Source organism: Aspergillus fischeri, genomic scaffold (genome assembly GCF_000149645.3).
Source record: "Aspergillus fischeri NRRL 181 1099437636247 genomic scaffold, whole genome shotgun sequence".
NCBI classification, from domain to species: Eukaryota; Fungi; Ascomycota; class Eurotiomycetes; order Eurotiales; family Aspergillaceae; genus Aspergillus; species Aspergillus fischeri.
In genome coordinates this window covers 250,297-265,155 of record NW_001509772.1, presented here as the reverse complement: position 1 = coordinate 265,155, position 14,859 = coordinate 250,297, and the positions used below count along the sequence as shown (strand labels likewise).

At 50.8% G+C, this 14,859-nt stretch overlaps 6 protein-coding genes across 6 annotated transcripts, besides 2 other annotated features; 3 read left to right on the top strand and 3 right to left on the bottom strand.

The window, feature by feature from the left end:
* Window positions 1-89: 89 nt before the first annotated feature.
* Window positions 90-114: a microsatellite.
* A 1,026-nt stretch (window positions 115-1,140) lies between these two features.
* On the top strand, window positions 1,141-3,673 carry NFIA_033310 (LIM domain protein; the record flags this gene model as incomplete). The annotated part of the gene is made up of 3 exons (XM_001265661.1): window positions 1,141-1,249; window positions 1,308-1,442; window positions 1,515-3,673. The coding sequence occupies 3 exons, from the start codon at window positions 1,141-1,143 to the stop codon at window positions 3,671-3,673; spliced, it is 2,403 nt and encodes an 800-aa protein (XP_001265662.1).
* Window positions 3,528-3,572: a microsatellite.
* A 290-nt stretch (window positions 3,674-3,963) lies between the features above and the next one.
* Window positions 3,964-4,967, bottom strand: NFIA_033300 (glycerophosphodiester phosphodiesterase; the record flags this gene model as incomplete). Its single annotated transcript, XM_001265660.1, has 2 exons — window positions 3,964-4,521; window positions 4,593-4,967. 2 exons carry the CDS (start codon window positions 4,965-4,967, stop codon window positions 3,964-3,966), a joined length of 933 nt encoding a protein of 310 aa, XP_001265661.1.
* A 1,913-nt stretch (window positions 4,968-6,880) lies between these two features.
* Window positions 6,881-7,480, top strand: NFIA_033290 (DUF4291 domain-containing protein; the record flags this gene model as incomplete). The annotated part of the gene is made up of 1 exon (XM_001265659.1): window positions 6,881-7,480. The coding sequence occupies one exon, from the start codon at window positions 6,881-6,883 to the stop codon at window positions 7,478-7,480; it is 600 nt and encodes a 199-aa protein (XP_001265660.1).
* Window positions 7,481-8,784: 1,304 nt separating this feature from the next.
* On the top strand, window positions 8,785-9,956 carry NFIA_033280 (zinc-dependent alcohol dehydrogenase family protein; the record flags this gene model as incomplete). Its single annotated transcript, XM_001265658.1, has 3 exons — window positions 8,785-8,929; window positions 8,983-9,432; window positions 9,481-9,956. The coding sequence occupies 3 exons, from the start codon at window positions 8,785-8,787 to the stop codon at window positions 9,954-9,956; spliced, it is 1,071 nt and encodes a 356-aa protein (XP_001265659.1).
* Window positions 9,957-10,019: 63 nt separating this feature from the next.
* NFIA_033270 (cupin domain-containing protein) lies at window positions 10,020-10,589 on the bottom strand (the record flags this gene model as incomplete). Its single annotated transcript, XM_001265657.1, has 1 exon — window positions 10,020-10,589. The coding sequence occupies one exon, from the start codon at window positions 10,587-10,589 to the stop codon at window positions 10,020-10,022; it is 570 nt and encodes a 189-aa protein (XP_001265658.1).
* A 457-nt stretch (window positions 10,590-11,046) lies between these two features.
* On the bottom strand, window positions 11,047-14,829 carry NFIA_033260 (uncharacterized protein; the record flags this gene model as incomplete). Its single annotated transcript, XM_001265656.1, has 7 exons — window positions 11,047-12,284; window positions 12,331-12,767; window positions 12,816-13,073; window positions 13,122-13,179; window positions 13,278-13,838; window positions 13,890-14,264; window positions 14,334-14,829. 7 exons carry the CDS (start codon window positions 14,827-14,829, stop codon window positions 11,047-11,049), a joined length of 3,423 nt encoding a protein of 1,140 aa, XP_001265657.1.
* Window positions 14,830-14,859: the final 30 nt, after the last annotated feature.

The following is a 14,859-nucleotide window of genomic DNA, read 5'->3' as shown; positions in this document are numbered from 1 at the left end:
TTTTCCAGCAAAGTAAGCCATGACCTGAACGCAAACGAAAGACGTCTGAACCACCTAGAGACACCTGCAAGTAACCTTGAATCCCCAGACGAAGGATTCAACGAAGGATTCAACAATCAGAGAGCACTATGATCATATCAACATTGGCGGCAAGAGAACACAGGCCAAATAAGAGGCTCGTGCACCATCAGGGTTGGATTATGGATACAACCTCAAGAGTTTTGATCCGAGGAGGAACAGGGCTGATGTATTGACAGCCAATGGATTGATAGTAGAGTGACCAGTTGCCCCTGACGAACGATCGGCAGTTTCGGTGGTTCTTGGTTCAGGGGTTGTCATCCTGGACCATGGACCGTTCTGAGAGGCACAATCATGAGTATCCCCAGTATCTGATAGTGCTCTCAATTATCAGATATCCAGATATCCAGAGGACCAGACTAATCCGAAATCCAAGTCTGTCTGAAAGAATCATCATAGAAGGTCAGAAGCATCCAAACAGAGGCCAATATTTGTGTGTGGTCCATGGGAAAAGGGGCGTCAACAAAAAAAAATATCATCACCCAATCAGACCTCGACGCCTCAGACAAGCCAACATCTCGTAGGTTCGATTATTCGCTTTGATCCGCCAACAGCCTTCTTCTGCCGCGAGAAAAATAGAGCAGAATAAGACTAACACCGATTCAAGAACGCGTGTCATCCTGAACTACTCCTGATTGGGGCCGCCCCGTCGAAAAAGAAAGCACTAAAGTTCTGGATCGTCACACGAGGGCCATCAGTCGCGGTTGGTCCCACTCGACAGAAACCCGTTCCAAACAGCAACTGGACTATTATTATCATCCATTTTCCTCTTCCTCCACTCCTTGCAGTTTGGCATATAGTCTACCTACTTCTATGCATCTCGAACATTGATTATTGCGCTATTCCTGGACTGGCTTGACCACTTTAACTGCAGGATTCAGTCTTCGATGCAGAACGAGCAGGGATCCTTACGTGGATGGTAACCAGTGGTAGACCAAGCAAACGGACAGATGACGGCTACTGCTTAATCTGAGGGATTCATTCACCTTTGTGCTTGTTTATCAATTCAATGAACGAACAATATCAGTGATTCGTATATCCTGTAGACCTTTGTCGGTCGACATGGCGGGATTGATGGACGGGGCCTTGTTGCCCACCATCAAATGCTCCAATTGCGGGATGAGTGTCGAGATCTCGGAGATGGGAGATCACGTCTGCAAACCTGTGCCAGGTAGTTGCTCGACTGTGAATAAATCAATCATATATCTGCCTTACTGACTCTGCCCAAGCATCTCCATCTCCGCCGCCTCCACCACCTCCCCCAAAATCCGACTCTGCGACAGTCTCAACACACTTGAGGAACCCGTCTGGACCAAGGCTGGGACGACCGGCGCCTCCACCGCGCATCGATCCATCATTAGCGAGTATGTTATGATGCGCATCGAGCTCGTCCTTTCCTATCAATAGACGTGGACTAATGTGATTGGATCTACTAGATCGGCCGTACTTGCACCCCAACGAAGATCTATCGAAGAGTGAAAAGGACTCTCTAACCCCCTCTCCGCTCTCAGTATCAACAGGACGACGGTCGCCGTATTTGCAGCAAAGGAGTCGCATCTCCCCCCTTCTGGATGAACCCGATTCGCCTGATGTGATCAAACCAGTTGGCGATTTGCCGGCGTTCCCCTTGCCACGATCGATGTCCAAGAAACGAAATGCTTCGCTGTCACGGTTGCAGCTAGCCCAAACTGCACCGCCAGTGCCCTCTCCGCAATTCGCGCATGCGATGGATGGAGAGGCTCCGCTGCCTCCACAGAGTGCGCGCATGTCAGGATACGAGAGAGGACGTTCACCCCCGCCTTTGACGAAACACCATGATGTGCCTCGCGCTCAAGCGATCTCCCATAGACCTGGGGACTCGATTGACAGCAGGAGTAGTTACGGAACATCCGCCGGGAGTACCCGGTATGGTGAAAACAGCTCCAAACGATCGACTGCCATGTCCAGTCGACGACCCTCATTCGGAATCATTGCTCAAGAGTCACATCAATTCACCGAAGAGGCATCATCCGGCCGCACCAATCATCTAGAACCTTTGATGGAGCATTCGCCATCAGCCGAGCAATCAGCTGGGACGGAGAGCCAGAAGCATGGCGGAAAGGGCGGCAGCTTCAGCGGGTTCGATTTCGGGGTAGCAACCGCCGAGAAACCATTTCCTGATCCATTGCGTGTATCGTCCCATACGAATTCAGACCGGCTTAGCAGCACACGAGGCTCCGCTGAGCTCTTCTTCCGAAGCCCGTCGCAAAGTTCGTTTGGCTTACCCGCTGATTGGCTTGATCCTAATGAAGCACGATCGTCGTCTGCGTCCTCCGCCAACATGTCATACAAAGCTTTCCGACCCTCGGTGTCAGACATTGAACCACCCAGTGTCTCGCAATCTGAGCCAAAGGATGTACCGAGGAAAGGCACAGATTCGAGCAGTGAAAGCAATACATCAGTTTCCAAGTTTGCTCGTGCTCTAGGTCTCGATTTCCCCCATCATGCGACGGAGAATTCGACTTCTTCTTCTTCCGAATCGTCGCCCTCTGAAACACGGAGCGGGACCTCAATCTCCAGTCTTCCCTCTGAAGCGAGCCTGTCAAGAACAAAGCCGTCGGAGACGAGCCGACTGGGAGTCGTCAAAGAGCAGCAGGCCAATGGCAATCAGCAACCAGTGCTGCCCGAAACCGAGAAGACGGAAAGTCCCGCTGATCTTGAACCCCCGCGAATTCCTGCTTCACTTCTCAGTCCCGACTCCCCGACGGACCCGGCTATCAATACCGGTAGTCTGTCCTTGGTGGTAGACAAGGCAACAACCATTCCTCCACAGCCTCGCGAGCCTCGCGTACCTCGCTTACCTCTCGTACGTCAAGAATCTCATGATCCTCGAAACGAGCCCCCAGAACGGCCCACGATCACTCGATCGGCGACAGAGCCTCCCGTTCGACCGCCACCTCGTCCCAAAGGACGTTGTCGGGGATGCGGTGAGGCGATTCTGGGAAAGTCTGTCTCGTCCAAGGATGGCCGCCTGACTGGGCGATACCACCGCGAATGCTTCGTCTGCTGCCATTGCCGATCGCCATTCGAGACGGCCGATTTCTATGTGCTGAATGACCGCCCATACTGTGCACAGCACTATCACGAACTGAACGGGTCACTTTGCAGTGCATGCAACAAGGGTATCGAAGGCCAGTATCTCGAAACGAACGAGAGAAGCGGTCCGGGGCCGGCGGATCACAAGAAGTTCCACCCCGACTGTTTGACCTGTCGGACCTGCGGGATTCCCGTAAAGGGCGAGTACTTTGAATGGAACGGTCAGGTGTACTGCGAACGCGACGCTCGCCGGGCCGCTGCATCCATGTCGCCCAATCGCATGCGCCGGCCGACCTTGCCATCGTCGCCTTTGGCCGCTCGTCCCCCGAACTACCCTCCGATGCCTCCTGGGCATCCCCGTCGCCCTGGCCCTGGCCCTGGTCATGGACCTGGCTTCGGCCCGGGTCCTGGTCCTGGCTCTCGTCGTCCTTCCGGGATGTTGGATATACCACGCGGGCCTCCCCCAGCGGGCGCCCGACGATTCCCGGAGAGGCGGACGACCCGGTTAATGATGACATGATTTCTTTCATTTTGATCAACGGTCCTGATGAACTGGAGGCAGCGTTGATTTGAATCTTTCGCCCATTTTCCGGTCGACATATTTTGGATATATTTCACTCGTTCTTGATCCGGTCTGGACCGTTATATACCCTTGTTTTTCATTTCGATATTTACGTTTCTTGTTCATACGCTATATATCCCCACTGTCGCTTCAGAAGTTCTGCTCTTGCTTGTGCATACTCGGTGTATTATATTTGGAATTCGGTCGGCCATGTGAATAGGACGTTAATGATTAATGTGGAATCTATTCTACTCGCTCTTATCCCGCTTCTCCAGCTTATACAGAAACTTTCGTCGAAAGAGCCACCCAAACATGACCACCAGAAGGGACACAGCCCACGCCTGAGCCCTCTGCGAAACAGTGACTCTCTCGTCGTGTCGAGTCCTCGGACTCACACCTTTCACCGCGTCCAGGACCATACTCCGACACCGTCCCGGATCATCCGTGATAATCCCATCAACCCCCCGCTCAATCGACCATCGCATCAAACTCGGCTCGTTCACCGTCCACACAAACACCCGCCGACCCGCGGCCCGCGCTTCCTCCAGAAACCCCCTCCCCATCCCCATCAACACCTTCTGATTAACATTCACCGAGGCCGAGCTCCCCCGCAGCACCCGCGCCGCATACCACAGATCGAAGCAGATCAACGCGGTCTCAAAACCAGGCAAGTAGCTCTCACAAAGCGGGAAGAACGCAGCAGACCAGCACCCGAGGACGAGCCGTTTCGACCACGGGGTAGCCGACGGGACAGACTCGAACGCCTCCGCAAGAAGCGGGATGATCCGTTCGGGGAGATTACCCAGCTATTTCCGTCAATATCATACATAGCTTTTTCCAAGGGGTAGAATAGAGTAGAGTGGTAAATGATAAATACCTTAATATCCAACACCACCCACATCTCCTCCCAGCCAGGCTCACAAAGCAGCGCCAGGAAATCTACTAACCGCGGCATCCGCACGTGCGGCGCCTGGGTGGTTTTGAGGGATTGCAATTCCTCCCAGGTACATTCGTCCACGAACCGCTTCACGCCGTAGACACGCTCTAGCGAGCGGTCGTGGCAGAGCACGATGACCCCATCGCGGGAGACGCGGAGGTCCGTCTCGATGGCGTCGCAGCCTGCGGAGGCGGCGGCGCGGAAGCTCTCGAGGGTGTTCTCGGGGTACTGCGAGGAGCGGGGGTTGGTTGCGGCGGGGTGTTTGGTTTTGCCGCGGTGGGCGATTGTTTGGAGTTTGGGTCTTGACGGGTTCATGTTGTGGTTGTGTGAGTCTGTAGATTATTTAGAGGTCGATGGAGATGGATTCGTGCTTGTTTATAGCTGTTTATACCTATACCATGACGTGCATGTGGGCCGGAGATAAGGGGCCAGGGCCGAGGGGTGGAGACTTCATATCCATATGTGGATGCGTTGTTTTTGGATGTCTGAAGATAATTACCCATAGATATTCTTTTGCTTGATGAGGAAGAGTTCTCACGTCAGCGGGGATGACGCGTGTCTCTTAGATGGAAGCAACAGAAAAGCTGGAAGTGGGACAATGAGCAAACCTTAGACTCAGTGGGCTGTTAGGTGTGGATCCAGACCCAATCCGCCAGGGAATATATATAATGAGTATGCATGTATTCTGCAGCCTTGTAACTCATATGTGGTACACTATATGAAGTCAACTGTGTATAAAACTGTTCCTCGGTTCTCTTGCTATTGTTCGCAGAGAATATCTGCGGCAGGAGACCCTTCAGATGACAGACGGCCGCGATTCTCTAGTACTACAGTCAAGAGCTCCTCAGGTTGTCATCCGTCCAACTACGGAATAGATAGTATTCAGCTAGACCAGACAAGCCCTTGCGCTTGACGGCTTGATCCTCTTCACGTGGTGTATTCTGTGCCGACAGTGCAAGTGTACTCCGCCACAGTGACAGCCAGCTGCTGCTTGGATTTCTGGCTTTTGTCGTATGAGTGGACCGGTCTGCGACCTCGATCAAGTCCGTTAGGTGTTGAGGACAAAGACGCCGTGGGTAAAATACCGTCGAAATCAGCGAGGGTTTTCCTTGAGTCCCGACACAGACAAAGCAACCGGATTCTGAGGCCTTCGTTGGTCTCTTCGATCACTCCCGCGAGATGCTGCTCCGCATCAATACTTCGTATACATAGCGGGTTGCTGAAGGCGTATCCCTAACATACATTTAAGAGCAAGTCCGCGATACAGAGAGAAATATCCTGTTGACCATACTAAGCTCGCGACTTTGGCGGAAGAAGCTTCAACAACCTGCTCGCCGGGCAAGCATTCAGGCAGTCACAGGGGCGAATAATAATCGGGATAACCGCAAACGGAGGCCACTATCTCAGTTCTCAACCCCTGGGTCTGATCTATGTGCTCTGCTCCTAACCTTCGGAAGGCATGTTGATATTTCAGCGTAAAGTATTCTCTGGCTATCAGCTTACCTGTTCGGGGTCCCTCTACGGGAATCTGTTGAGGATATCCACTGATCCTTCTGCTCCATCCAAATAAAATATCACATCAAAGTAAGAAAACAAGCAAGTTCCCAATCACCAATATCATCAACGCTTAGATAACATGGATCCAGCCTTGTCTTAAAGATATAATCAATACTAAGCTTTATGGCCTTGCTATCTGGTAGTCAATTCACGTTTACAAACATGGCACCCTGGCACCCTCACTTAATTCGGCCGTGGAGCCACTGACCGAATACAAAGAAATACCATATTAATAAAATAATTATAATTATTAACTATCTAAAAGGTCTTAAACTAATTAATCTAATATTTGAGGAATAAATTAAGTGGGCCTAAGTAGCCCTCTTATAAGAACTGCAAGTATGGGGATGAAAGATACTATCTATATTAACTTTGAAATAATGATACCCATGCTTCTATGGCTACTGCGCAAGAAAGGGCATGGGTGAGCTGAGCTTAAGTGGCTGAATTGCATCAAGCTCTCCAAGTTCCAACTTCCAGGGACCGCAGATCACCATTTACAAACTATTAGGTTACGATCAACCAAATACGAAACTGCGCCACCTTTGAACTGACTCATTACTCGTAACTACGCCTCGACTCGACCATATATATAATCAATACTAGTATGTCCATGTATCTTTCTCTCTATTTCCGATCCTTATATCACACTGTATAAACCCTACTCCAACATGGCCAGGCATCCCTCCCGACAAATCCGCGCCAAATATACCTCCACTACCATCACCATCTACCAAGCCTACAGCCCCTCCATTGCAGACGCCGCAGTGGATGCCCAAAAATTTGTCCCTCCGTTCTCTCGCACACGCATGACCTGGATCAAACCTTCCTTTCTGTGGATGGCGTATCGATCCGGCTGGGCCAGGAAACCCAACCAGGAACGCGTCCTAGCCATCGAGATTACGCGGAAAGGCTTTGAGTGGGCGTTACAGCATTCCTGTCTGTCACATTGTCCTGGGCAAGACGCGGAGGAGAAGGCGAAGTGGCAGAAGCGGTTACAGAACAGTCCGGTGCGGGTGCAGTGGGATCCGGAGAGGGACTTTCAGTTTAGGCCGTTGGATTACCGGTCTATTCAGATTGGACTGAGTGCAGACGCAGCGGATAAGTACGTGGATGAGTGGATTGTTGGGATTGCGGATGTGACGGAGGCCATGAGGCAGATCGAGAAATGCCTGGCCGAGGGCAGGACGGAGGATGCGGCGAGGTTGATGCCTGCGGAAGAGGTGTATCCATTGTCCGAGGAGTTAAAAGACATTCTAGAGGCTACTTGATGAGCTAGGTGATGAGCGGCACCTCAGTACAATGAATTTATATCAGCTTGGTGGCCCTGTTTGTTTTGGTTAACTCAGGGAATGAAACTGAATCGTCGGTGCCCCGGGGATGGTTGAAACCGAGACAATGACTATAGCTTCAGAATGATACAGACATGAACCAAGAAAACCTCTGGTGCCAACTGAAAATTATTTAGCTACGGAGCAAACTCAGAATATATCGCCTCTCCAGTTACACGTGCTGCCATCTTGAACTAATGATATTGGGAGTGCGAACGCACTGGTGCCTTTTAGTACTAAAGAGATACCAAAGAGATACTTCACCTTTTATGCTCAAGCGTGGATAGACTCCCCGACTTACTCCCTGAACTAGGGGAGTTTTGGTTCGCAAAGGCCACTGAAAGGTCTGACGCCGGCCAATTCCTTAAACCTCTTCCAGTGGAGGACGTTGTGTCCCTTCTGAAACGAGGACCAAATCTCTTTTTCTTGGGCGTCTGGGGGAGCGAACACAACTCAGATGTATTGAACATCGATGCCCCAGCCAAGAGTTGGACGCAACATACTCAGCACTCTCCAATGAGGAGAGGGAATGGCGATGAAAGGAGAGACTATGTTTCTAGTGTAGGAAGCTAGGACATATATTAAGGGACTATAAATAACAACCCTAGAAGGGTAAGCAGAGTGGAAATAAATTAAATAGCTATATGCAATGAAAGAACTTAGTGCTATAATTAGTAGAGAGAGGTATAACACCACTAGCATCATCAAGCTAAAGAAGGTTGATGAATAACTTAAGAAAGCTATATAAAGAGTATATAAGCTTAAGTAACAAGGAAATTAAAATAGAGTTTAGACTATGGAATTAGACGAAGAACTATCTTTAGGTAAATTTCCCTGAATATATAACTCTACCTGAGCTTAGGATAGCCCTTAGAGAGGCCTGGGATGCTATTCCACCCAAATTTCTATAAGATCTACTGAAATCTATGCTTGAAAGGTGCCGTGTACTTATCAAGGCAGGTGGCGGTCATACTAACATCATTTACCCAATATACCATAGTAGTACGCCCTCGACCTATCTTTCTGGGTCACATAGGACATCAATATCAACATGTCAACGGCAATGGGACCAAAGTCCACCGCAGAGTAAGAGAGAAACTGCCGGGTTTCTCCAACTGCGGGGCGACTCCACAATGACGCATTATTCAGCATTATTAATTCTCACCGTCAATTGTACCTCGAAATATTTTTTAAGCTCTGGGGCTTCCTGAAGGACATCAAAAGATCGAGCTTTAGTCACCACGATGGCACCATCTATCAAGCAATGGAAGAGCAACCTGAAAGGCCTTGACAGCCTGCTGCAGGCCGAGGCCCCCATGCCCGCACCCGGACAAGGGGAAGTCCTCGTGGAAATCCATGCTGTTTCTTTGAATTATCGCGATACCGAAGGTGAGTAGCCTCGATTCAATGTACCGAGCTTCGAATATTTATTCTGGTCTTAGTCGTAATGGGCGAGTACACCCACCACAAAGCAACCCAGGGAGTCGAAACCGTCGTCGTCCCCTGCAGCGACATGAGCGGTGTGGTCACTCAGGTGGGCGAGGGCGTAACGGCTTGGAAAGCCGGCGATCGCGTCCTGTCGACCTTCCTCCCGGATCACCAGACCGGACAAGTGACCGAGAAGGAATTAGCACGCGGTCTGGGCTTGCCACTGGATGGTGTGTTGGCGACACATCGTGTGTTCGCCGAGCAGGCTCTGGTTCGGGCTCCCAGTTATATGACGCACGAGGAGGCTAGTACACTTCCCATTGCGAGTGTGACGGCGTGGATGTCTATTAATGGCATGCGGCCGATGGGACGGAATGGAGGAGAGGGCGAGTATGTCTTGTTGCTTGGGACGGGCGGGGTCTCGATTGCTGGTTTGCAGATTGCGAAGGCATCCGGCGCGAAAGGTTTGTCGTAATGCTTACGCACTTTTGGCATACGATTGACAATGTCAGTTATCATCACGTCTTCATCCGATGAGAAGCTGGAGCACGCGAAGAAGCTCGGAGCCGACTATACCATCAACTACCGCATGAACCCCAACTGGAACGAGGAAGTGATGCGGGTGACGAACAACCACGGCGCGGACATCATCCTCGAGACCGGCGGCTCGGAGACCCTGAGCAAGACCTTTGACTGTGTCGCCTTTGGTGGACTGATCGATTGCATCGGCTACACATCCGGGAAGCAGCAGAATCCGAACGACACTCTCAACATGAATGTGCTCACACTGCGCAAGAACCTGACGATCAAGGGTATTATCAACGGTCCCAAGGACCGCTTCGAGGAGATGGTGCAGTTCTACGAGAAGCACCAGATCCACCCTGTTGTCAATCGGGTATTCCCCTTCGAGGAGTCCAAGGAGGCGTTCAAGTTCCTGGTAAGCGGAGCGCATTTCGGAAAGGTCGTGATCAAGGTGAAGGACCAGTAGCCATTCAACGTATATCATGTACTATATCTCAAACTTTATCTAGAAAAAGACATGACATACCGGTCAATCACCCTGGCTAGGCTTGATCTCCCCCGACCCACTGACATCCTCCCCAAGCACAACCCCCCCGATCACTATCGGCTGAATGTCCTGCAATATAAAGACCATCCGCGACCACTCCACCTCACTCGGGTTCCTCCATGCATGCTTCGTTCCCCGCTGCACAGCAATATCCCCCGCCTTCAACATCCTCTTCTCCCCCGAATCCAGAATCATCTCAATCTCCCCCTGCAGGACAATCCCGTAGTCCAGGCTCTGCGTGCGATGCATGAACGGCTCTCCACCGGGCCCGAGGTCGACAAACCGACACACCGTCCCGCCAGGGTTCACCAGGCCCAGGGTATTCTTGTGCATGAGTTTCTCGTGGGTTTTGATGTCCGTCTCGTTGTTTAGGTTGGCGGGGAATTCGGAGGTCGTGTAGGCGACCCCCATGCCTAGCGCGCCGTCCTGGTAGGAGTCCCAGGTGACGGGCTGTTCCGAGTGGATGATGGCTTGGCCGGAGGGGTTGTGGGTGGTGATGTAGCGGGTTATTCCCGCAAGGGGGGAGATTTGGCCTGGGTTTGTAGACATCATGTTTGGAGACGGTGTTAAGAGTTTCCAGGGATGAGAAGATGGAATTGGATGAATGGGTGTAGAGAGTGGAAGAGATACTGGAAGGGGTACCGCCACATTTTATACGGACGACTCGGATCAGCAAGGTCTTCACAACCTTACAGATCTGAAGCGGTCTGGTTGGGCTGCAGGATTTCTGCAAGGATGACCCGGCCTGGCTCATTCTGTCTGTCTTAGTCTCAAACAGCCCAAGTGGCGTTTTGATTACACCTGCTGCAGTGTACTGCCAATCAATCATCCCACGATGATATGTTATCAGGCCTTTTTGGTGCCTTTCTTTGAGCATATTAGCAGCAGATACTATTTATTCTCAACAACATAATCAATGAGTGAGTATTCCCTAATACGAGGGGAATAGCGTCACAAACACCGCCTGCCACTCAGCTGAATGTCTAGGCAGCTCGCCAAGGTCATGGCCCTACTGAAGGATCTGAGGGGCAGCGGAGGCGCCCCTTCTACAATCTCTCGTCTGCTCGACGAGTTCATTCCATGTCATCCCAAGCCACCGAACAATCTCCTTGGCGCCTATCTCATCGGAAGGTTTTCGCGAGCGCGAAACCTGTTCCGGATCGGCGCCGGCAGAGAGGAGGAATCTTATGAACTCTGCATTTTCAATCGACGACTTCCGCGCCGCAAATTGAAGGGGCGAAACCGCTAATTTACCCTTCTGTCCATTGACATCAGCTCCGTATTGGAGGAGAGCTCTCCCGAGTGGAATAGAGCACGTTGTTCTTGCCACAACTCCTAAGGCATATGAAAGCTTAGCAGCCTTGAGCTTCTTAATCCCTCCGACGGATTCCCACAGCGAAAGTAACATGTTTTCTCTTTTCGCGATCCTGCAGGTGGCATTTATGACTGGCTCTTCAAAACAAACATCGGACATCCTTCGGTCCATATCGTCAGCGCGCGAGAGAGCCGCCATAAACTGCTCGCAGAGTCTCCACACGTCCTCAGAGTCGCTCTTTACGAAGGCAGCAGTAATAGACGCCGCCTCATCTCTATATTCCGGCATCTGATTCGAGCCGATAAGCCAATCAATAAATTTGACATTACCGGTCTTTATAGCTCCGTGATAAAACTGATCCACAGCCCTGTGCTTCGCCCCCTCCTCGCAGACCCGCGCGATCATCCGCGCCATTGGCAAAGACCCGAGTTCGCCTACTGTCTTGCCCAGGAGAGACGAAAATCGATAGAGATCGTCAACGCGCGGCAGGAGACGCTCGACCATCTCCACTTCATCCACTCTGACCAGATCGAGCACCAGTGCCTGCACCTCATCCTGTTCGATTGTGTCATCGGAGAGATCCCTCGGTGGTGTCTTGTCCTTATGAGCCTTTTCCAGGTGTTGATCTCTCATGCTGCGGGATAGAAATCCTATATTCTCATATTCGCACCCGGAGACGCTGCATTTCCAAGGGCGCGTATGCTCTTTATCATGTTTTGCTCGTTGCGCTATGGATTCGAAGCCATGCTGTTGAAAAGAACAGTTCAAGTAGCCACATTTGAACGGACGTTTGCCAAAGTTCCGCTTAATGGAATCGCAGTGGCAGCTTGGTTGATGATAACTGGAAGGACACAGCTGGGAGTCCAGCTCTCGGTATATCTTCGCCGATACACGGAATATAGACAGTGGATCAAACCTGTTCCATTCGTCCCCTATCACAGTCAGTCCTCTGCCTGAAGCTTTGAATTAGTGGTATACCTTCGTTGACATGATACCAAGTTTGTGAGCATCTCTCATGAAATTGAGCTATTCTAACAAGAAACTGATACAGATCCGGATACTCTGTTTTGATAGGCTGCAAGCACGCAGGTTTGAAAAAGGTATCGCGCTCTGCTGCAAAGTCCTCGTTGCTGCGTTTAACCATCAGCGTCCTTAGGCAGTGCACAAGCCCTAGTGGCAGTGGCTTGTTCTGTGTCAACTGCAAGTACTTTTTGACCAGCTCATACCAGCCATTTACTGCGAAATGATGCAGTCTATAGCTCCCATCTTGTAGGAGGCCGGTGAAGACATCATCATTGCTCAGAATATCGACATCGTAATGTGTTTGACTGAGGAAAGAGGTGCAGCAGATGGCAAGATCGAGGGTCGCATGGGTAAGACTGATATGTCCGTCTATGCCGGGACTAAACAAGTATCTGCTCTCGTTAGCCAGATACATTCCAGGCACACCTCACGATGCGTACTCCTTGACTGTGAAGTGTACAAACTGAATATATCCATCAATTATTTCGATAATGGGCCCGCAGAGTCGGTTAAGGTTTGGGCTGGCGAACACTTTCTTCTCCAATTCAAGGCTTCCAGGTTTGATCGTCAGTGCTTGCTCGATCTCCTGGACGGTTAGTGGTGTCGGCGAGCAACCCACCCAGGCCAGTATTCTTCTGGCCTTGTCGCGGGCCGATGGTGGTCGCAGTTTGTTGATTCGTACAAGCACTCGGGAATACCTGTAACAGGTCAGTTCATCGTCCAATCTTGATCCCAGACATCCCTACGCATCATCCAGATCTTCTGGCAGAATGCTCAAATCTTCACAAATTTCAGCCACATCGTCTATCAGCTCAATACTGCTCAAGACGATTTTGGCGTACAGGAACATCCCTAAGGAGTTGTGTGAGCCGCAAGATCGCGCCGAGAAAAGCATCTCCTACCTTTGGCTTTGGATGCAAGCGGTGCCAACGAGCGCTTTATTTCATCCTGAATTTGAGGAGGAAACCGTCTACTTTGGAAAATCTGCTTCAGCTGATAGTCGACAAAGACTTGGATGCTTTCCTCATTTCTCCCATCAACCCGAATCATTTCCGATCTGGCCTCGAGAATTGCCGTGATGTCCTCCTCCCGTCTACTGCTGATAAATATGCGGGTCTCATGGCATTCGTGAGACAGACGCAGAAGTTGCTTCAAGAGCACTCCGCGCTCAATCTCCTCGATCTCATCCAAACCATCAATAATGAGAAAGACCTGCCCGGCGCAATCCAGAACTGTCTTGAGTGTATCCACCGCCACGGTAATATTGCTTTTGATTTGTTCATTGGTTGAGTGACAGAGTACATCTTGGAGATCTTCGTGCTGAGAGGCCAGTTGAAACAGAAGCGAGTGCAGAACACCTAGGGCCGACGTAGTGCTGCTGAAGGTATGACTGAGAAAGACGAAGGCAGTATGACCGATGGTATACGCCTTGTCCACCACGGCACCAGCAAGAAACGTCTTTCCTAGACGTGGTCCCTGTTAATCATGGCCGAACGGAGACGAGGCTCACGAACCTGCACCCGGAATTCCTTGAAGCCAGACGACCTTTGCAGTGCCATTACTGACATCCAACCAATCCTTTACCGCATCATCTTGAAAGAACCAAGTTTCTGTACCTTCACAGACTCGGCTATGGTACCAGTTGAGTTTATCATCATACATCCTCGGACTCATGTCCGCTTTGATAGCGTAAAACTGCTGTAATCGGTGAGATTTCTCGGCATTCTTGAAATGCTCAAAAGCTTTCAAGCGAGTATCATGCTCTTCTCGGATATGCTCCAGCCTCACTTCGTTCCGCATGAGCAGAGCGTGCCGTTCAATGTGAGTCTTCACCAGACTAATGTGCTCCTTCTTCCGCGGCCACAAGGCCTCGAAAAAGTATTTCCACCCTGCCTCAAGCAAGATCATAGTCAGCTCGAGCACACACCAGACTTATGCAACATATCCTCCATACATACGCGGCATCGTGAAGAACTTCAAACCAATCTGATAAAAGTCTAGGATATCCTTGAAAAACAAAACCAGAACATCGTAGATCCTATCATTTCCCGAGAATAAGACGACAACTTCCTGAAACTCCGGCAACAACAATCCAATATCCGCTGTCGTGTTCACGATCGCATCAAACGACTGCGTCAGGGCACTACTCCACTGCAGCAGCAGCTTAATCGGACCCCATATCAATCCCATGATTTCTGGATATGCCTGCACAAAAGTATCAATGGCGCCAGTATATTCCCGGAGCCGGTTGAGGAAAGGCTCGATCTTGGCTAGATGGCGGAGGTGCCCTTTTCTGCCCTGATCTGCTTGAAGTTTATCGGTCAGGTCGTAGACCTCGTCGATGGATGTGACTGCGAGCAGCTTGGTGTAGAGCTCATCGTTGTTGAGATTAGTTTTGAATTCGTGCATGGCGGCCTGGAATGCGCTCTGGATGAGGGGCTGTGGTGCGGCCATACTGACCCTTCCACCTTTTCTTGCATTTAT